The sequence below is a fragment of the Brassica napus genome, chromosome C8, assembly GCF_020379485.1.
Source record: "Brassica napus cultivar Da-Ae chromosome C8, Da-Ae, whole genome shotgun sequence".
NCBI classification, from domain to species: domain Eukaryota; kingdom Viridiplantae; phylum Streptophyta; class Magnoliopsida; order Brassicales; family Brassicaceae; genus Brassica; species Brassica napus.
The window spans coordinates 48,070,638-48,091,771 of NC_063451.1; the positions used below are offsets into that span (position 1 = coordinate 48,070,638).

Consider the following 21,134-nt stretch of genomic DNA (forward strand, 5'->3'; position numbering starts at 1 on the left):
TAAGAATCCTCGGAAACAAAAGAGAAAGGTGCATAGAATGATAAAACAAATCCGAGGTCGAGGAAACCATCCCAGACATAGACAATGGCCGACCAATCTAAGGTACCACCCAATGGAGTTTGGGACGCCAAACTCCATAGTACTAATGGTCATGAAGGTAATAAGGTTGCAACCAATTATGTCATGTCTGGAATGTAATGGAACATATAAAGAATGTCGACATACGATGATATAAGAAAGCGCATAAAAGGTAGCACTTGAACATATGAATATAAGCGAGGATCATGAACCCACGTCAATATAAGAGTGTACACTCATAGATCAGATTAGACTGAAATGGAAATGTGGGGTTAAATAATTTAAAGAAGAGAGGCGTATTTGGCAAATAAATAAAGATGCCCTATGATTAAACCAGTGGAATATAGATGAGTCTTGTGAGAAGTAAAATCGTGAGATAAAGAACATAATCACGTGGTCTAAGTTGTCCATGTTTCTACTTACAACATTAAAGCATGGCTTGTTACACAAGGATTCTCACTGAGACCATGAATAGAGACTGTGGTGGATGCTACTACATATTTCGAAGTTGATAAAGTCTGGACAAAGAAATTAGATTAATGTATAAAGGATGTAGTAAGCAGCATATGATCCACTGGATAAAGAAATATATTGAACTCAAAAATGAAATTTTGTTTGGGATTACAGCTTGAGTACATAAATGATGGTATCCTTGTGCATCAAATAACATATACAGAAAATACACTCAAGAGATTCAATATGGCCGATTGTCATCCTCTGACCAGTCCAATGGTCGTGAGATCTCTCGGTATGGACACTGATCTCTTCCGTCCAAGATGGACGATGAGGATGTCCTAGGTCCCGAAATGTCATATCTCAGTGCCATAGGAGTTTTAATGTATTTGGCAACTCATACACGACCTGATATAAGCTTTACCGTGAACCTACTATCTAGGTTTAGCTCTTGTCCGACCCAGAGGCACTAGAACGGGATCAAATATGTTATTCGTTACCTGCAAGGAATGAAAGACTTGAGCCTATTTTATACTAACCATAAAAATGGTTTAGTTGGCTTTGTTGATGCTGGTTATTTATCAGATCAACATCATGCTCGATCACAGACATGATATGTCTTTACACATGGAGGTACAACCATATCATGGCGTTCCATGAAGCAGACCATCGCGGCCACATCATCCAATCACTCGGAAATATTGGCCATTCATGAGGCCAGCCGCGAGGTCGTTTGGTTAAGGTCGATGACCCAACACGTCCGAGCTGATTGTAGGATGACCGAGTGCAAAGAGCCAACCGTGATATATGAGGACAATGCTGCATGCATTACTCAGCTCAAGGACGGCTATATTAAAGGAGATAGGACGAAGCACATATTGCCTAAGTTCTTCTTCACGCATGAGCTTCAGAAAGCCGGCGAGGTCCTGGTCGTCCAAGTACAATCCAGTGACAATTTAGCTGACCTATTTACTAAGGCACTTCCGACCTGCACGTTCAGGAAGCTCACACATCAGATTGGGATGCGTAGGTTGAAAGACCTTCACTGAGGTCCACATCAGGGGGAGTAGTACGTGCTGTACTCTTTTTCCTTCATCATGGTTTTGTCCCACTGGGTTTTTCTGATAAAACCCATTACAATCTATAGGAGTTTTAATGTATGAATGAGACAAAATTAAACGTATTACAATCTATGTATGGTTATGGCATCCAAGGAGAAGTGTTATAAATCAATTGATGGATGTCCATAAGCGGTCCGGTCCATAACAGGCCCAACATCAAAACATATAGTCGGCCCAAACCTAGAGAGAGAGAGGCGGCTTACATAACTTTAGGAGAAAAGGAAATCCTATTTCATTTTCCTTGTATTTGTACACTTTTCATATTATGTCTTTCTTTTTATCTATCTTGTAACTTCCTATATAAAAATAACACTTTATGACTAATGAATACAGAACTTACAGATTCTAAATCTTAAGTTTTACGACATTTATTTCGTACAAATTGAACAATTTATTTGTTTCGTAGGCTCAATCATTCTTCGCAAGAGTGTGCTATGTTTTTCGTTTTTTTCTTTCTGAATCGAACAATTATTCATCTTTTGATTTTCAGAATCGAGGAACAATCCACTCATGATTCATACCTCTACCTCGAGAACAAAAACCGAGTATGAAAAGAGTTGTAAAGATCTCACAACCAATCAAAAACACCAAAACTAGAAAATTGTGGTTTTCCGGTAAAACTAACAAAATGGGTTTTCCCTTCAAAACTATAAATTATGTTCTTCTCTTAAAATCACAAAATAGATTTTTTTTTCTGTTGAAACATAAAATCAATTTTTCCTTCTAAAACCACAAAATCAAATTTTTATAAAAAAAAAACTAAAATTAGATTTTTCTATGAGAATTTTTAAATCAAGTTTTCTCAGCAAAACTAAAAACTAGTTGTTCCATCAAACTGAAAAATCAGACTTTTGCGGCTTATAAACCAGAAATCGTCGACGTGCTTTTATTAGTACAATTTTTTTTTTAATCGTCTCTGGTAAGCACATTCTGCACCTCTAACAGAGTTGTTATGGCTGCTACTATATGCATTAGGTAAAATTCTAATTGTGAACTCAAGAAGATGAAATAGAAAGGAGGATCGGATCATATATTTATAATTTGGATCGTTTCTGTTTGTGGGTCTAATTTATTTTCAAAAACTGATTTGGTCCAGAAATGATTTTAAATAGTTGTTTAACATAATTTGATTTTTTTTTGTATAAACTCATGCATTAAGAAGAAGAATTGTAGTTTTGACACATTTCTGCGTATGAGTTTTAACATTATCCAATACTCTTATGTAGATGCAAAACATTTTTCTATTTTTTGGTTCGTTGTAAAGTTATATATGATATGATACTTATGTGTTTCATGGATAAAATTATTTCCTACTAGTTCAAAATATTTTTGATCAGTATTAAAATAATACATTTGCAAAAGATTTGCTAGATTCTAGACTTTTAGCATTGTTGATGTCAAAAAAAGCATTGTTGATGTCAAAAAAAAAAAACATTGCTGATGTCTTCTACAGTTCTACTTAGCTAAATTTGTAAGGTTGCTTTTTTTTAATTGATCAACCATACTTTTCGACGCAAAATTCCCTCCTTGCGCCAGAATATTAGTTGGTTTATATTTGTGTTTAAATTTGGCTAATGAAAGAAATAAAAACTTATATATGTAATCAAAAACTGTTAAAGGAATTATAAAACTGCATGTTGATGCCTTTACTCCGAAAAATGAATTTTTTTATAATATTTATGTTGATTATTGCTATGATTTTAGGGGTGAGCGAAGCAATTTGGCATAAAGTTGTTGCGCCTTTGTCTAAGTGCGAGAAGAACCGAGTAATTATTCGAAATGAACTTGGTCCTGGTAGAAGTCTAGAATATCATTGTCATTCTAATGGAAAAGATCAAGGCGTCCAGTTTTTAAAATTCAATGAAGAAAGGAACTTTGAATTTGTCGATCATTTTTTTGGAAAAAAGAATAAAGTGAATTGTGTTTTGAGGCAAGGGTTGTGGATGCAGAGTTCTTCTCGAGACTTTGAAGCATACCATACAAGTAAAAGTAATGGTAACAATTGTGGACAGACTCGTGAATGGATTGCGAGAACAGATGGAACTTACTTTCAAAGAAATCGAATTAAGCCAGCAGCGTTTGTGTTTCCTTGGATTAATAAAAAACCTTAAAAAATCTAATTGATGTTTCTGATTAAGACACTCAAAATCTTTAATCGTTTCTAATTTTAATTATTGTTGTTCGTTTTGTAAACTTTGTCATGATTCTGCTTTCGTGTCGAATATTAAGAAAATAAATATTGTATCTATGTAATTATGTATATTTTTTTGTTTGTCATCTATTTATAATGTGTTTTAAATAATAAGTATGCAAAAAAAATTTAGATTTGTGGACAAACTATTTTCTTGGTATGTTCACGGAGAACCATAGCTCGTGACTCTTATATCATGCATCATCAAGCGTTCTTTTTACTTATTCAGCTTTGCTTTCGGAATGTAAGAACAACATATCTCGATTCAACACCTTCATTATCTATTTATCTTCTGCACAAGAATGAATCAAACTCTAAGAATCATCCACCAACTCCACAGTCTCACTTCACCACTGTTGGCGTGTTCTTCTCCTTCATCGTAAAAGCACACATCTTTTAGTTAAAATCACCGACACGTGTTAGCTTTTTGGCTTACCAAGACCCACCTTTCCTCTGCGTTTCATCCAATAATACATCGTCACGTCATTTACAATGACAAACGTGTCTGACATGTCAGGTACTGATTTTATTACGTGGCGGCACATTCCAACGTGGCAAGAGGCTAAATATCCATGAGATGAGAGAGCAGAGCAACTTCACTTGTAAAAGAAACTGAGTTTCATTAGATTTCTGACGTTCCTGGTTGCAATTGCAGGTAATAACAAACAAACATGGATATACTTGTGGAACTTTAAATCTACCAATGTGTTCATAATGGCTGGCTGGTAAATAAAAAGTATGATTATATATTGCAGATGACAATATTAGCTTTTGAATCTACCACCGGAGCTAAATCTAACATGCTTTGCTTGGTAAAAGTGAGCAAACGTTTCATGATCATGAGTTGCATTCAATGGGTTGTAAATTAACCCAGCCATTAATCCCACTTTGTTACATTTCCTAATCATATCATGAAAACCTGAATCCGACGTTATGATTAACATGAAAGTATGAGACTTTCCTCTATGTGCCCAGTCTTTAATCCATATATGCATCAGCTTCTTAATCTTAATCCAAACTCAGGATCAGCAGACACAAATGGAATATCAGTAGCATGTAGCCTCAACAAGTTTTCAAAGCTTATAAGTTTTCAAAGCTTATATTCCAACTTAGTGCCACTGCAGCTTCAAATTTGACATGAACTTCGAACCCCAGCAGCTTCAACCCAGCAACAGCTGCAGCATGGACTCTGAGAGCATCATAACACTTTGGAACAGGACAGTCCTCTAGGTCCCTCCCCCATACGAATTGAGGACGATAATCGATTGGACCATCATATGTTACCACCATTTCTTTATCCCGTTAAGGTCTGATGTTTCTCCCGTTTTAACTCGTTATTTAGCAAGGCATTATGAACACAACATAGTCAGTAAATAAGCTTGATAGTCATATATCCAGAATCACGCAAGTCTAAATCCGGTTCACCTATTACATTTCAAATGTTTTTTTTTACTTAGCACACAATACAATTCTTTATAGTCCATACATATTCTTACACGTATATAATTAGGCAACATCATACATTTAGATTAAAAAAATATGGTATTTTTAATAAAGAAAGCAGAAAACTGATATATATATATTGTTTTATTTTTAAGTGCATAGAATAATCTATTAGTTTATAGTTAGATATCTATTACTTATCTGCAGTTAAGTTATAAGAAAATATATGTTAGGTAGGAATTAAATCTTGTGGGTGCACTAGTAATAATAAAAGAAAAGAAGACGTAAGAAGGACTCAAACATGAATTATTGGGGATGCACAACCTAAGTTTACCATGTGATCTACCAAATTATTAATGATTTACCTCACAAAATTCAAAACATAAATATTATTACGGGTGCACATAAACCCATAGTACATAAGGTGGCTTCGCCCCTTGTTACACTTCTGGATATAAATTTGATATTTTAATAGAAAACAGTTAGTAATATAAGTTGAATAGATTCCAAATCTTACATCGAAGTATTATTCACTATAAATTTAACTCAAAGTTGTAATAACATATGAATAAATGTACAGTCAAATTTCTTATAACAATAATATTATAATTATTTTGTAAAGAAAATTAAACTATAAAAATTAATTACATTATATCATGTTCTTGTGCACCCAAAAAATGTGATAACATTATAATAAGAAAAAGGAATAGAATTTGATAATGTATAGTTGATCATCGTAAAATATTCCACACAAACTATACAAATGAAATATGTGTTTACAATGTAAATATATTTATTATTTTCTAAATCATATATTAAACATACGATTATAATATATTTTGCGCTCAAATTATATTTCAACATTTATTCTAAAGTTATTTATCATATGTAATAAATATCATTTGGAATGTTTATCTAATTATTTTATAACTTACCAAAAGCTACAATGCTAATTTATAATTGAAAAAATTAAAATATAGAAAAACCGAGCATTAATAACACAATGTCCTTATATACATATTTGTGAAAGCCAATATTGTTAACTATCAACCAATCAAATTAAAAGAAGTAAATGGAAAGTTCTTAGTAACATATAAACAAAAATCATTAAAATGATTTGTCAATTAATATATAGGAATATAGAATACTAAAAGGACACATGTCATTCTTGTTGGTTAGTTACCTCTTCTTTTTTTTTGTCTTTGGTTCTAAAGATGGATGAAAGAACAGATGGGTTAAATCAGAGTGGAAGAAAGATGACAAGTCTGCTGGGGAGTGGAACCACACTTCTGGAAATTGGTCTGGTGATGCTAATGATAAAGGCATATGATTCAGCCTTCAGAGCTAGTTATGGACTCATGATTTATTGTTTTTCCCGGCATATTCTTTAGTCTTTTTTTTCTTAATGCTTTGTTGCAACTCTCAGGTATCCAGACCAGCGAGGACTACAGATTCTATGCCAGTTCAGCTGAGTTCCCTGAGTTTACAAGGTAACCTTTGTCTATAATTGTGTCCATCAGTCTATAACCGTTCCATCTGTTGACAATTTCAGACAAATCTCGAACGCACGTTAAATATGTCTTAGTTGGTCTGCTATTATAATTGTGTCCTTACAAATAAATCCCAGGAAGCGTAGGAAAGTAAACAGTTTATAAACCATGTTTTTAGATTAAAGACTCTTCTTGTTATATTGGTTTGAAATCTATACTATAAAATATTTTATAATGAAGTTTTAAATTCTATTTTAAAAAGTACATATGAGAAAAACAAATGTAATTTTTTTAAAAAGTTTAAAATTATTAAAATCTCCATTAGTTTTTCAAACAAAAAAACATTATTTAAAAAAATATATATATATAATTAAAAAAAAAACTTTTATTTTCACTTAAAATTTTCCTTTTAAAAGAGGGATCAGATGGTAAAACAAATGAGAGCGTTCAAATGTCGTAACAGGCTGAGCGAAACGCTCTTCCCGCATAAAATAGCGAGTATTGACCACTCCTCGTTTCCCCTTTAACATGCCTGAAGGATCATGCTTTAACTCTGAGCCACCGCTGCGTTTTATATACCCAACCAAAAACTTTCCCAACTTCACTACTCACCGATGTGGGACTATTCTCAATTTAGCTATACAGTATAAACTGGGCCACGACCCAATACGATACAGGGGCCACACGCGGAGCATTAAAAATCGGGTCAACCTGAAAACCGGATCATAATGTGAGTGGAAAACGTGTCTCTCCATTCATAACTTTGAATGGAGAAATGATCTGATTAAAAATCGTTCTAATTGGTTATTTAGTCTGTGGAGACTGTTGCTAACGTAATGAGAAGGCACATGGATGCACCAAAAAGCTAACTTAGTTTCTTTTTCACTTTGAACACACTACGACATTGTTTGCTTCAACTCCTCTTATGCAGGTTTCACTGGAGAACAGTAAATTGAACTACAGACTGATCAAATTCCCTTGGCTGCAACTGCCTTGTTTCGGACCACTTGGTAAATGTCAATCGATCGATTAGGAGAATCATATTAAGGAAATCTTGAACCATTTATTTGATAAACTTGTCACGTGTTTCAAAATCTAAAGTAAATACAATATCCCCTTCGACTCAAGTATTGATAAATTTCAAAAATAAAATTGCGGAAGATATAGTCCGTTGCCATAATATATGGCTAAATTTATCCACAGCTAATAAAAATTAAAAGTAAAAATATCTCCGATGCCGGTAATCGAACCCGGGTCTCCTGGGTGAAAGCCAGATATCCTAACCGCTGGACGACATCGGACTTGTTGAACGTTGATATATACACAGTAAAAGGAATCAGGAATGATTAATACATTGCTTAATGCTTTCGAGCTGTCAGAAAGTAGTTATTATAATTATACAAACCAAACCAGTATAGATAGGTAAGTTTTATCAAAGACACTGTGTTCTTAAAATGCTAATGATGAACTTGAAATTAAAAATTTTCCTTGTGGAACTCAAACTTGGTCGAAGTTTTCCTAGAGAAATCTTGAGCCAGTCCCTTCAACTCTCCTATGATGCATGATTTACCACAGTAGAAAACCCCTACAAACATAACACAAAGGTAAAATGCGTTAGTGCTACAACGATTCTATGAGAAATCTCATGAAACTGTTGTGGTGCACATACCAACTCGTTGATTGATGTGGTTCACCGCGACATGCTTGAAAACGCTGCGCCAATCGGGTCTTGCGAAATGGGTCCGGACCCGAGTACCTGACACAATGTCAATGCCGTTCTTGGCGTGGTGCAATGACTGCAACATCGTGATTAGTGCTGATCTCGCGTCTCCTTCCTCATAGACGCTCGTGCAGTAGTTATGTAGCTCAATAATTCCCTCACTATCATACTCAGCTACCTTTTTGTTTCATTTTTATCTTAGTTACTTCCATGAATGAGATAACATTACTCAAAAATACAGTTAACTACATATTACCTCGTTCATGACCTCACTAAACCATTCTAAAGATCCTTGCTCTCTTGTTACCCAATAGAAATAAGCTCGTTTTGTGTTGCTTCTATTGACATTGTGGCTTGTGCCTTCTTCAATGGATTTGTGATTCTTGATGTTGTTAAGAACGTCCTTAAGTATACTGATTAATGGGGTCGCTCCGATACCTAGGCCTACCAGAAGCAATACATCGTAGTTTCGGTAGTCTTGTGCTGGGGCGCCATATGGACCATCGATCAAAAGCCTCGGAAACCTTTCGATGTAATGTGATTAGCAAAAAGAATTAATCTAATAGATATCCATAACATTATTTCTGAAAAGACACTTTTGACAAGGAAACATTTGAAACTTAAAATTTCATGTGTTTCTTAAACTATGTCTTTTAATTTGCTTCAATATTCATTATCATGTATGTTAATAAACAACATTTAGTAAAGCTAAGTACATCATTGCAAACTTGTACATGTTTAAAAAATTTGATTCGTAAATGCTTTGTTTCCCTTAAACATAATTACGGAAATATTAAATCAAATACCTGGTTATGTTATTGGCTTGAACTAAGTCAGCTGTGAAGAGCCCACTTTGACTTGTTGACGGAGGTTGACAAACCTATTTTTTTGTTTGTTTTTTTTACGTCATTTTTTTTGTTTGTTTATAGCTAAGATAATTAAACAAACTATAATGCTAATCAAGTATGTATTTATATATCATAAATTTACTCTTGAAATCATTACCTTCGAAAATAAGCATTTGAGTTGTGATGTCCAATCGCCGAGGGTGCGGATATGAATGCTGAGGAACTCGTCTCCAGAAGCCGAAGTAATTGAAAACGGATGCCTATAATAATATCGAAAAGAGATTAAATTAACAAAACAATGAAGTTTAATTAATTTAATGATCTGTCCAATAACTTTTTGTAATTACCATTGAAATGGTGAGACGTCGGAGCAGTTAACATATATGTACTGCCCACTTCTATACTTGAACCCTTTAGGTTTTGACATGTAAAGCGAAAGTACGTTTCCTGGATATACCGCAACCTGAAAATTATTGTAAAGTAAATTTGTTTTGTAATGACTCCAAAAGGTTTGGTTTTGTAGGATGGATATTATCTAGTCAGGCAATATTATATAGAATAGTCTTGGATATATTATCATGATTTGGATACTTGGTTTAATTTTTGATAAGGAGGATGCTTGTTTCAGTATTAAAATTTGTAACACCTAATATGTAGAACTTTCAGTTTAACTGCAATATTGAGATATACCTTCAAAATGGTTACCGCCTTGGACCCTGATCTAAACAAACGTATCAATCTTTCACACGCATACAATATCGTTGGAACAGCCAGATACATCCACGTCTGTCCAAAAAGAAAACAGACACAAATAAAAACACAGTGTCTCCATTAGAAGTTCATATTTAATTAGAGTTATGCAAGGGATTCTCGCTAAAATAGACGTAAGACTTTTTTTACGTACCGTTTTTTCATACCATTTCTTGGAGAGATAAATAAAGTAGCTATGCACGATTAGAAGCACATAAACAATGACAAATAAATGGTGTGAGTACCAAAACGCGTTGAAACCGGTTAACCGTTTCAACGTTTTTGGTAGGCTTGCCCGGTTGCGTCTAAACCACGATTGAGCCAAGGCGTATGCTATTACCATTAGAACCACCATGGTCACTCCGGTCCATCCGTCTGTTCCTTTCAGGAACCACCAGTAATTGTCTGGCCTCTCGTCCCCGAAAAACTTTTTCACTGGCTCATAATCTACATATTTTGCATGCAGCAAACGCGGAAAGTCACATGCCAGGTGAGAAATGGCATGTAAGCCTACTCCAATGGCGATCCCAAACGCAATAACCTGCATGAAAAAGGAAGAATAAGCATCGAATTGTTATTAGAAACGCTAGCTACAAGTACCAACTAAGAGTTGACCGAGTAGCTAAAACTTTTGGATTGTTTAGTAGGGAGGGGTACATACATTCAGAACCAGAATCTCTATACATTAAAATAAATAAATGTACGCTACAAGTTGTTTATTTTCTTCTACGACGTTTAGGCTAATTGATATTGTCATCAAATGATTGCTAAGAAAATGAAGATGACATAAGAAAATTTATAATGAATAGAGAAATCTTTAATTAATAATTGCATAAATTACCTTGTGGAAGTTGATATTGTCATCAAATGGAACAACGGACCCAAGCTTGGAGTTGGTCCGTAGCCAAGTGATAGTGTTCCTACAAACAGGCAAGAGAATGAGAGCCATGTTGAATTTCAAGGTCTCTGCGCTGCCTTTGGCCACAGAAACACAAGAATCCAGGACCTCGAACACGGCTCTGCGTTTATACTGTAGAAATTTCCAAGTGAAGAGAGCGATGCAAATGGATATCCACAATGTTAGCACCCATATCCTTTTCCAATTTTCCAAGAAAAAGTATTTTATATCTCTGGCAAATCTTTTCAACGGATTTCTCTCTTTTGTTGGTATGAGTTTCTGGCTCAACATCTTGCTGAGGGCACGCTTGTTCTCGGATGATGGACTGATGTCCGATTGGCTTGGAACTTGGAGAAGCAATGTTTCCAAGTTGTACAGCTGTAAATAGATGCATAGTATCAGTTTTCAAGTATTGCTAAAGATTTAGAAATATTTTTAGACAGTTTTGATGATTAATTGTTTGAAGGTAAATGAAATCATTGTTCCGTGGTAGGTAAAATGATTCATGGCATGTCACGTTCTTAGTCAATCCATAAAAAATGTTGGTCAACAAAAGAATACCTACCCTAGGCTAAAACTAGTGTTTTCTCTTCTTCTTTTTTTGTCGTCTATTGTTTTATTAGAAAACTGGCAAAGCCCAACAACATTTCTTACAAGCCACAATCATACCGGGCCAAACCTGTTACTCAATACGGGCCAAAGACAAACGGCCCAAACTTGAGAAACCCTAAACGTTACAGAGTCATGACGATCCACGCCGCTTCTTGATATCTCTGTTGACCAGTACAACCGGTCACCGGACCACATCGGAGCAAAACATCTCCGTTGAACTCCTTCGCAATCATCCGTAAGAAACCATGGGGCTATAATTTCTGAGAGAATCAATCGCAAAGGCGATATCTCTACCTCAATCTTTCGCTACAAACCCTCGGATGAAACGTTGCACATCACAAACACCCAAACCACCGGAGAGCTTCCACCGTCCTCGACGGGATCTCTCCCAAAACACCATAGACGAAACCACACAAGCAAAAAAACTTAGGATACCTCTAAGAAAAACATAAGTCGGCAGCGTAGAGCTATAGGAGCTCCTACCCTCCGAAGCCAAAGGCCGGCGAAGACGGAACTGAGAGAGCTTCCTTTTCCCGGGAACTAGAACCAGCGTCGGCGGAGCTAAGGGAGCGTCCACCTCCTGGAGAAAGGCCGGCGTCAATGGAAATAGGTTAACTTCCATCGCCCGGAAGAAAACAACACAAACATGCAGACCACTCTGCTCTCACCGGCTCCTCCTCAGATCGCGTCTTCACTCCAAAAAGATGAAACCACCGACGAAGAGTGGTAACCGAATCAGGGGTCGGACAAGGCGATCATTAGAGAACGGTAGAGAAGAGGTAAAGAGAACTCGAATGGTGAAGGAAAGAGGGGATCCGGCGACGGCACGGACGCTCACGCGCCGTCCGATCGACGGTCCCTATTTAACTCTCGCTAGCTTCTCTCTCCTTCCCGATTAGACTATTCACCTGATCCTAATTACGGTTTTTCAGTGTTTTCTCTTCATACTGTATTTTATAAGCAACACATTCTCATATATCATTCTCTTATTTTACGTCATATTATATTGAAAAGGACATAAAATAATCATATAGCTAATATTTTGAGTGCAGAATTAAAGAAACCAGGCTAAAGTTATCCTTTGACGACAAGAATAAACCGTATCGAGACTAAAAGTTATAAAAAAAATGATAAAATTTGTTCTTTATTTCTTTTAAAATAATAAACGAGAAGTTGTTTACCTATAAAATTAGCTGAAATTAATTTACCAATATTGTTACAGAAATACCCTACGATAGCACTAAAAATTTTCTGTTACAAATATAGACTATAATGATCAAAATGACCAAAATGTTTTATTAAAAAGGTAAATATACACTTATACCCATAGGGTTAACTAATTCAAATCTTACGGTTTAGAGTTAAGAGCTGGGGATTTGAGATTGAGATTTAAAATTTTATAAAATAAAAGATAAATATTAAAAATTTGAAAATATAAATTTTAAAAAGTATTTACGAATTACAAAAAAAAATTTGAAAAAAAAAATTAATTATAAAAAAGTTCGAATTTGAAAACATATAATCTAAAACTATAAAAAAAATTATTTTTATATCTTTTTTTTAATTTTTTTTTATATATCTAGGGTATTAGGGTCTTTTTACCTATTAAATGAAATATTTTGGTCATTTTCTTCTTTGTGATATATTTTTGTGATCAAAACTTGAAAATAGTATATTTAAGAGAATTGCTCATATTGTTAACCACTGCATGTATTGGACAACAAACCTCGATATATCCAAGGTTGTCGGGATCGAGTTCTTCCATGATCAAGGCAGCATATTCGTCTACCTTTTCTTGAATCCTTGATAGTTGGTTAGACGAAGCACTTAAAGCAATTATCTACAAACTCAAAAATAAACCGCAACAAATAACATATCGATGTTAACTTCAAATAAGCAGGGTGTATAAGTCCGGATCAGCCCTGAGATTTTGGGGGTATGTGATTGTTTCTATGTAATTTTTTTTTTTTTTACAAATTTGGGGGTTTAAAATTTTTTAGGGGCTTATTTGTATGTAAACTTTTTCAAAAAGTTGGAGGCATGTTGCAAATGTTTCACCTAGGCCGGCCCTGCGTATAACTAAATCAAAAGCGATTTATTCTCACCTCCTTAACCTCTTCTCCCGTAATACGACCGTCCAAGTCTTTGTCCACCCTTAGTCACATAAGCACACGGGGTAGTAAATTATTAAGTAACTCTCTTAGAATCATGCCATATTTTATAACGAATGCATCAAAAGTTGCCATACATAAATATAAAACCATATACTTACATATCAAAAAAGATTTGCAGCCTAGCATCAAAACTATCGCCTGCGATCTGCTCCCAGAAATCGAATAGTTCAGTTTTGGAGATCGACGTAGTCCCTCTCCTTCGGACCAACGCCTCGAATAGCTCATTCACAAATTCGCTCGATTCAGCCATTCCTATTTCCTTGAAAGTAAATTTAATTAATACCAATATTTTATCTCTCTTTTTCACAAAAGTTACAAATAAAGATAAATGTAACAATAAGAAATTATATAGACTTTGACCCCTTTGAAAAATAAATTGAGTTTTGGCTCTGCAATTAAAAAAAGAAGGTTGCCTAATGATACAAAAAATTACTTGGTTTATAAAAATATGCCTTAACAAACTATTTAAAATGATCTCCCAAGAACAATATTTGTCTAGAGAGATTACCTATGCAATGTCCAAATTTAGATTTTGGGAGCTTCCCTTCAACAGCCAACTCATCGAATCTCTTTTCAACTTCATCCCAGCCTCTACCAACGGCGTCGTTTTGGGTTATAAACCTCAAGCCTCTAAGAGCAAACATAGCACCTGACTTACACCGGTCGAGCCTGCGTGAAGACAACGACAAGGACTTCACCATCGTTTTCAGCTTCCCCGAAACAACCGACCGGAGAACTGCCATCGGCTTATTCTTTTCCAGCTTCAGTGAGCCGAGGCTGTTGTCTCGAATGTCGAGCGTAATCTCTACGCAGTCCTCACTATCGTCTGAACCAGTGGCTTCACATCGGGAGGTTATATCTCCTTCGGACCAAGATTCCATTTCCTGCTCCATCTTCTCTTGCTTGTCTTCCATTTCCGAACAACTACATTATACACTCTTCTCCTTTTTATAAAGGCTGATGAAAGTCAAAATTAAAAAAAAACTATTAGCATGTGCTTGTCTTTTATAATTAGTATTTTATTATTTGTCTCAATAGTTTATATTTTATGTTTACCGGTCTTGAAGACGACTTAGAGCATGATTAATTGGGAGTTCTTAGGATGAAATTTTTACCGGAATATAAGAAACTGTCTCTTAACTTTTAACTAAAAAAACTAAGAACCGGCCGGTTCTTAGTTTTTTCTAGTTAAGAGACGGTTTCTTATATTCCGCTAAACACCCTACTCTAAGAACTCTCTATTAATATACTCTTAGACTATTGTTATCATGATCCAGCCATATGTTATTTTTAGAATAATAAAGGTTTATGTCGTGCCAACATATACTATGACATACATGCAAAATTACAAATCTTGATCTATATATGTATGTATGTATTTATTGCTGTATTTGAAATGACATCCATATATTAAAAGATTATTTCGATAATTATACACTTTTCAATTATTTAGCTATTGAAAATAAATATTGAAAGCGAGTCAAAAACCAAGGAGCCGCCATGAGGGTTGGTTTGCATAATTTGTTATTATCCTATTGTTTTCGTACGTACTTTGATTCTGCCTTTAATAAAACACAGAACATGGCAAACTTCTTTTTCATTTGTATGATTGTGTCTGCGCAATAGATAAATGGAGTGGTTAAGCGATGGTCATCATGTTCTTCCAAAATTACACCTCACCTCTTGAATTTGATATGCATTTGTTTTGGCACCCTACTAAAGGCAGGAATAATAGTAGTGATAAATCTTTTATAAAAATTTGATTACAAAAACCTAGATGATAATTGTGGTCCAAGTTTCTGGATAACTATTAACTTCTATCTGAATAAGTCGTAAAACTTGCGGGGATTATAGGTTGACGAGTTAATGAAACGTGTATCTTTGTTATTGGATCAGTTACGTGAATACAAAGCTAAGAGCGCGCCAACAAAAAATAGTCCATTCAGCTTACGTGTCAAGTAATGATTGGAGCGGACACATAAGTATATTAGCAATATAAATACGAACCGTTGTGAGCTTCGTATTCTTCTAAACCCTAACCATAACTATTCTTCTGTACGTACGCAAGCTCTAAACAACGAAGATGACGAATAAAGCTCTTGCATACTTGGTTTTTATGATGACATTAGGTAAATTTCAGACTTATCTATGTGTTTGGATGGACTGATCGGTAGTAATACTCAACTATTTTTTAACTGACTTCTCTTTGACTAATATATGTACTTATGGCGTTTGATGTTTATGAATCGAGCAGTTTTTATGTCAAGTGTGGCAATAGAAGGCGAAGAGGAGAAACTTGGGACAGTGATAGGGATCGATCTAGGGACTACATATTCGTGTGTTGGTGTGTACCATAACAACCACGTTGAAATCATAGCAAACGATCAGGGAAACAGAATCACACCATCATGGGTTGCCTTTACCGATACCGAACGTCTCATAGGCGAGGCTGCTAAGAATCAAGCGGCCAAGAATCCTGAAGGGACCATCTTCGACCCCAAACGTCTGATGGGAAGAAAGTAAGTGTTTAACTAGTTTCCTAGTATCTTTTTGTTGATTTTTGAACTGACTTAGATTCTATTGCATTAGTAACATGTCACATTCATAGATAAAGATTTTTTTTTAAAGAATATAGAATTTTGACTCAATCTTAAATACTGGTCTAAGTGACTTAAATTATTATCGACATAATCAAATATACAAACTCTAAAAGGAGTAATTTGCGTTTGTTTGGCAACGTGTTTAGTGTATGATATTGAGATTTTTAAATTATTCATGTTTTTGTGTGTGTTCTTTTACAGATTTGATGATCCTGATGTACAAAGGGATATCAAATTCTTGCCATACAAAGTTGTGAATAAAGATGGAAAACCTTACATTCAAGTGAAGGTTAAAGGCGAGGTGAAAGTGTTTAGCCCTGAGGAAATAAGTGCTATGATACTAAGCAAGATGAAGGAAACAGCTGAAGCTTTCTTGGGAAAGAAGATCAAAGATGCTGTCATTACCGTTCCAGGTATGTAGTAACATGTTGTGTCCCCACACGTTCTCCAAGCATGTAGTATTAGATTGTATCATAATAAGAACGTGGCTTGGTTGTTTTTTTGCAGCGTATTTCAATGATGCGCAGAGACAAGCGACAAAGGACGCAGGTGCAATCGCTGGACTTAACGTGGTACGTATAATAAACGAACCCACAGGTGCAGCCATAGCTTATGGTCTAGACAAAAAAGGTGGGGAGACAAACATCCTAGTGTATGATCTCGGTGGTGGAACATTCGATGTTAGTATCCTTACCATAGACAATGGCGTCTTTGAAGTCTTATCAACAAGTGGAGACACTCACCTCGGCGGAGAAGACTTTGACCACAGAGTGATGGACTATTTCATCAAACTGATCAAGAAGAAGTACAACAAAGACATAAGCAAAGATCACAAAGCTCTTGGTAAGCTAAGACTTGAATGCGAGCGTGCTAAACGAGCTTTGAGCAATCAACACCAAGTCCGAGTTGAGATTGAGTCTCTCTTCGATGGAGCTGACTTCTCTGAGCCTTTAACGAAGGCAAGATTCGAGGAACTTAACATGGATTTGTTCAAGAAGACGATGGAGCCAGTGAAGAAGGCTCTTAAAGATGCAGGATTGAAAAAATCCGAGATAGATGAGATCGTTCTTGTTGGAGGAAGCACTAGAATCCCTAAAGTTCAAGAAATGCTAAAAGATTTCTTCGACGGCAAGGAACCTAACAAAGGGACTAACCCTGATGAGGCTGTGGCTTATGGAGCCGCGGTTCAAGGTGGTGTATTAAGTGGTGAAGGTGGTGAAGAAACTCAAAGTAAGTTACTCGCAAATAGTGTAGTGATTGAAGATTCACTTGGTGTATATTAAAACCCTAAATTTTCTTTTCAACCCCTAATTTTAATTGAAAACAGATATTCTGCTGCTTGATGTTGCACCGTTGAGTCTCGGTATCGAGACGGTGGGAGGCGTGATGACGAAGGTTATTCCGAGGAACACAGCTATACCTACTAAGAAGTCTCAGGTGTTCACTACTTATCAGGATCAGCAAACAACTGTGAGCATCAAGGTCTATGAAGGCGAGAGAAGCTTGACTAAAGACAACCGTGAGCTCGGAAAGTTCGATCTCACAGGGATTCTTCCTGCTCCAAGGTAAAATCTGATTCAATCTTGGCTTATATTAACGTTTATGTTTTGGTTAGGTTTCCGGTTACTTGAGACGCAATAAACCAATTAATTTTTCAGGGGAGTAGCACAGATTGAGGTGACTTTTGAAGTGGACGCAAATGGGATTCTACAGGTAAAAGCCGAAGACAAAGTTGGTAAGACGTCACAGACTATTACAATAACAAACGATAAAGGTCGTTTGACACAAGAAGAGATCGATGAAATGATTAGAGAAGCAGAGGAGTTTGCTGAGGAAGATAGGATTGCGAAGGAGAAGATCGATGCGAAGAACAAGCTAGAAACGTATGTTTACAACATGAAGAGTTCATTGGAGAAGCTTGCGGAGAAGATAAGCGATGAGGATAAAGAGAAGATGGAAGAGGTTTTGAAGGAAGCGTTGGAGTGGTTAGAGGAGAATGTTAATGCGGAGAAGGATGATTACGAAGAGAAGTTAAAGGAGGTGGAATCGGTTTGTAACCCGGTTATCAAGTCGGTTTACGAGAAAACCAGTGGAGAGAGCGAGGAGGATGAAGAAGTTGGTGATGATGAGTTATAGTCAGGTCACAGGTGGTTCAAGGGTGTTTTTATTTTTTAGGCTTATTGGATTTGAAAATGTTTTATTTTAGTTCATTAGTTTGGTTATGTTTAGTCCTAACGTGATGCAAATTATTATTATTACACAAAAACAACTTCATCATGTCTTTCATTAGGACAAAGGCAAACTAAACAAATAAAGACAAGACAGAACTTGATCTCTTACATGATCAAACCAGAACAGCAGTTACCTAAGAGATTGCGAAAGTTAAAACACATACATAGAACAAACGAGAAATCAGAAGTCAAAGTCGCCACCCATGTCACCCATATCAGCCATGTCATCAATCGCTTCACCAACAAGCAACCCACCCAACAACCCAGCTCCAAGCCCAAGTCCTAGACCCATACCCGCTCCTCCATGCTTCTTTGGTTTCTGCGGTTTACCATAAGCTGCTTGCTGTTGCGGGTAACCGTACGGACCCTGTGGTGGATAACCAGGATATCCATAACCAGGACCTTGAGGTGGATAACCCGGGTATCCACCTTGCTGTGGAGGCGGATATCCACCTTGCGGGTATGCACCTGGTGGCGGATACCCACCTGGCCCAGCTGGAGGATATCCACCGGCTTGTGGGTAACCGTAAGCACCACCGCCACCGTGTTTATCATCATGTCCTGGTGGTGGGTATCCGGAAGGACCCGGCGGGTATGCAGACGGGGCACCTTGACCGGGCGGGTAAGCAGTAACCGGCTGATGATCCGTAGCCTTATGATCCAGAGTCGATGGACCCGGCGCGTGAGGAGCACTCGCGGATCCGTAAGTGTACTTCTCACCAAACTTGAAAGAGAATTTGAGAGACCCTTTCGCCTTACCGTTAGGCAGCCTCACCGCGTACGTCACCGTCTTCTCCTCCTCGCCGCCGTCCTTGTTCTGATCCAAAAGCTCCTTCACCGGAACGCTAACCTCTCCGACGGGCTTATCCCCGGCGATGGGACGATCAGCCACGATCTCGATGACTAGCGTGAGGCGATTCTCACGCGCCGCCGCCTCGTCGACGGTGAGCTTCATCTGATGTTTCCATTTCGGTTTGGTCCCGCAGTCTTTGTCAACCTTCGTCTTCTGCTTGGTCCTCGCGTCGCCGTTGATCGAAACGACGGCGTATAAGTCTTGCTTGCCGATCAGTTGGATGTCTTTGAGATCCTCCGCGGATATGATCGTCAGATCTAAAGGTCTGCACTCCATGCTGTTTGGTCGGATCGAGATGAAAGAGAAAAAAACTTTTGAGATTTGATTGATTTTTAGCAAAGAGAAGATTTTTATGAGGAAATGAAAAAACTGGAGAGGGTAAAGATGTATATATGTAGTTATGTTCCTGTCGGTTTACTACACACGGGACGGACACGCACAAGGTTAGATTATTGTTTTTGGAAATAGATGACGCGTTTATTACTTTTCTTATCCTATAATTAGTTCTTTTTTTTTCCTTATTCTAAGGTTTCCTTAATTAATGTTCTTGCTGTTTATTAGTTTAATAAAGAGATTTTTTTTTCTCTAGATTCTAGAATATAACGTAAACCATGGGATGGTAAATGATGATGGTAAATCTTGTATACGTTTTTAATTTGGAGTGCTGAAAAACAATAATAAACCGAAGATACCATTATTCTTTAACAACGCATGTTTGATAAATTAAAGCTTAATGCATGTTTGTTGAATTCACGTTATATCGGATTTAGATACTGAATTCAACAAACATGCATTAAGCTTTAATGTAACAAACTGTATCATGGTTTTTAAAGAAAGAAAAACGTTTTATAGTCTTTTAGAAGTTTTGGAGCTGCTTGAAAAATGTATTATAGTAGTTCTTAAGCAAAAAAAAAAAAAAAAGTGTTATAGTTTGCATTTACTGGTCAATTTGCTAAAAACCTTTACCTTTTCTACTCAGGTAAAGATACATGGAAAAATACAGAAGGAATCTTTTGGAAAGGAGGATAATATCGAGCATCTTCTTCGTATTTTCTTTAGTATTCAAGTCGAATGCGCGTGGAATAACTCAGAAGATGTTTAGTGCTTGATTCTCATTGGTTCTCATTTTCTTGATGGAATCATCCTTTTAAGTTTCAACGATAGCTATTTCAAAAAAAAAGAAAAAAAAAAAGTTTCAACGATAGCCTCGTCTCCGCAACTTGCGTGGCCCTGACGCACCACCATCCACATTCTCTGCAACTTTATTCTCCTTCACGTACGTACATTTGCAATCAAACCGAACATACACGTTACACCAAGTTTGATATATACCATTTATTTCATATCTTTAGTTTCTTAGAAACGTTTACACTAGATCATAGTTGACATATACCAGAGAAAAGGATAAAAGATTTTCTGTTTGGTCGTTAAACTTTTCTATGATCAGAACAAATCAAGTCACATATATTGATTTATAAGAGTTAAGTCTAAACCAGTTTTTTTTTAATTAAAAAGTCTAAACCAGTTGACCTTGTTGTTATCTTCAAGTCTTGTCAGTCTCCAACGTTGACTAGTACTATGAGGCTATGAGCTTTCATCTTACATCATGTGCTGATGTGCACAATGCGATGTCACTACCATTAAATTTGACTGCGAAAATGGTGCCATGGAA

The 21,134-nt window shown here is 36.3% G+C and overlaps 4 protein-coding genes and 2 non-coding genes across 6 annotated transcripts; 2 read left to right on the forward strand and 4 right to left on the reverse strand.

The window, feature by feature from the left end:
• Window positions 1–7,193: 7,193 nt before the first annotated feature.
• Window positions 7,194–7,297, reverse strand: LOC125592195. The gene has a single exon (XR_007328042.1). It is a non-coding gene; the product is annotated as a small nucleolar RNA Z279/snoR105/snoR108 (small nucleolar RNA).
• A 708-nt stretch (window positions 7,298–8,005) lies between these two features.
• On the reverse strand, window positions 8,006–8,077 carry TRNAE-UUC. The gene has a single exon. It is a non-coding gene; the product is annotated as a tRNA-Glu (tRNA).
• Window positions 8,078–8,149: 72 nt separating this feature from the next.
• Window positions 8,150–14,745, reverse strand: LOC106377006 (respiratory burst oxidase homolog protein B-like). The gene is made up of 13 exons (XM_013817148.3): window positions 14,287–14,745; window positions 13,877–14,030; window positions 13,710–13,758; window positions 13,331–13,444; window positions 10,936–11,370; window positions 10,249–10,635; window positions 10,035–10,130; window positions 9,692–9,807; window positions 9,502–9,604; window positions 9,303–9,376; window positions 8,753–9,020; window positions 8,446–8,674; window positions 8,150–8,361 (listed from the first exon to the last, which is right to left on the reverse strand). Exons 1-13 carry the CDS (start codon window positions 14,690–14,692, stop codon window positions 8,252–8,254), a joined length of 2,541 nt encoding a protein of 846 aa, XP_013672602.2. The 5' UTR covers window positions 14,693–14,745; the 3' UTR covers window positions 8,150–8,251.
• Window positions 14,746–14,972: 227 nt separating this feature from the next.
• LOC125592044 (heat shock 70 kDa protein BIP3-like) lies at window positions 14,973–16,301 on the forward strand. Its single transcript, XM_048767043.1, has 2 exons — window positions 14,973–15,907; window positions 16,033–16,301. Exons 1-2 carry the CDS (start codon window positions 15,862–15,864, stop codon window positions 16,299–16,301), a joined length of 315 nt encoding a protein of 104 aa, XP_048623000.1. The 5' UTR covers window positions 14,973–15,861.
• Window positions 16,302–16,553: 252 nt separating this feature from the next.
• On the forward strand, window positions 16,554–18,766 carry LOC125592045 (heat shock 70 kDa protein BIP3-like). Its single transcript, XM_048767044.1, has 4 exons — window positions 16,554–16,791; window positions 16,886–17,608; window positions 17,706–17,943; window positions 18,037–18,766. Exons 1-4 carry the CDS (start codon window positions 16,554–16,556, stop codon window positions 18,512–18,514), a joined length of 1,677 nt encoding a protein of 558 aa, XP_048623001.1. The 3' UTR covers window positions 18,515–18,766.
• Window positions 18,616–19,880, reverse strand: LOC106377008 (protein SRC2 homolog). Its single transcript, XM_013817150.3, has one exon. The coding sequence runs from the start codon at window positions 19,736–19,738 to the stop codon at window positions 18,791–18,793; it is 948 nt and encodes a 315-aa protein (XP_013672604.2). The 5' UTR covers window positions 19,739–19,880; the 3' UTR covers window positions 18,616–18,790.
• Window positions 19,881–21,134: the final 1,254 nt, after the last annotated feature.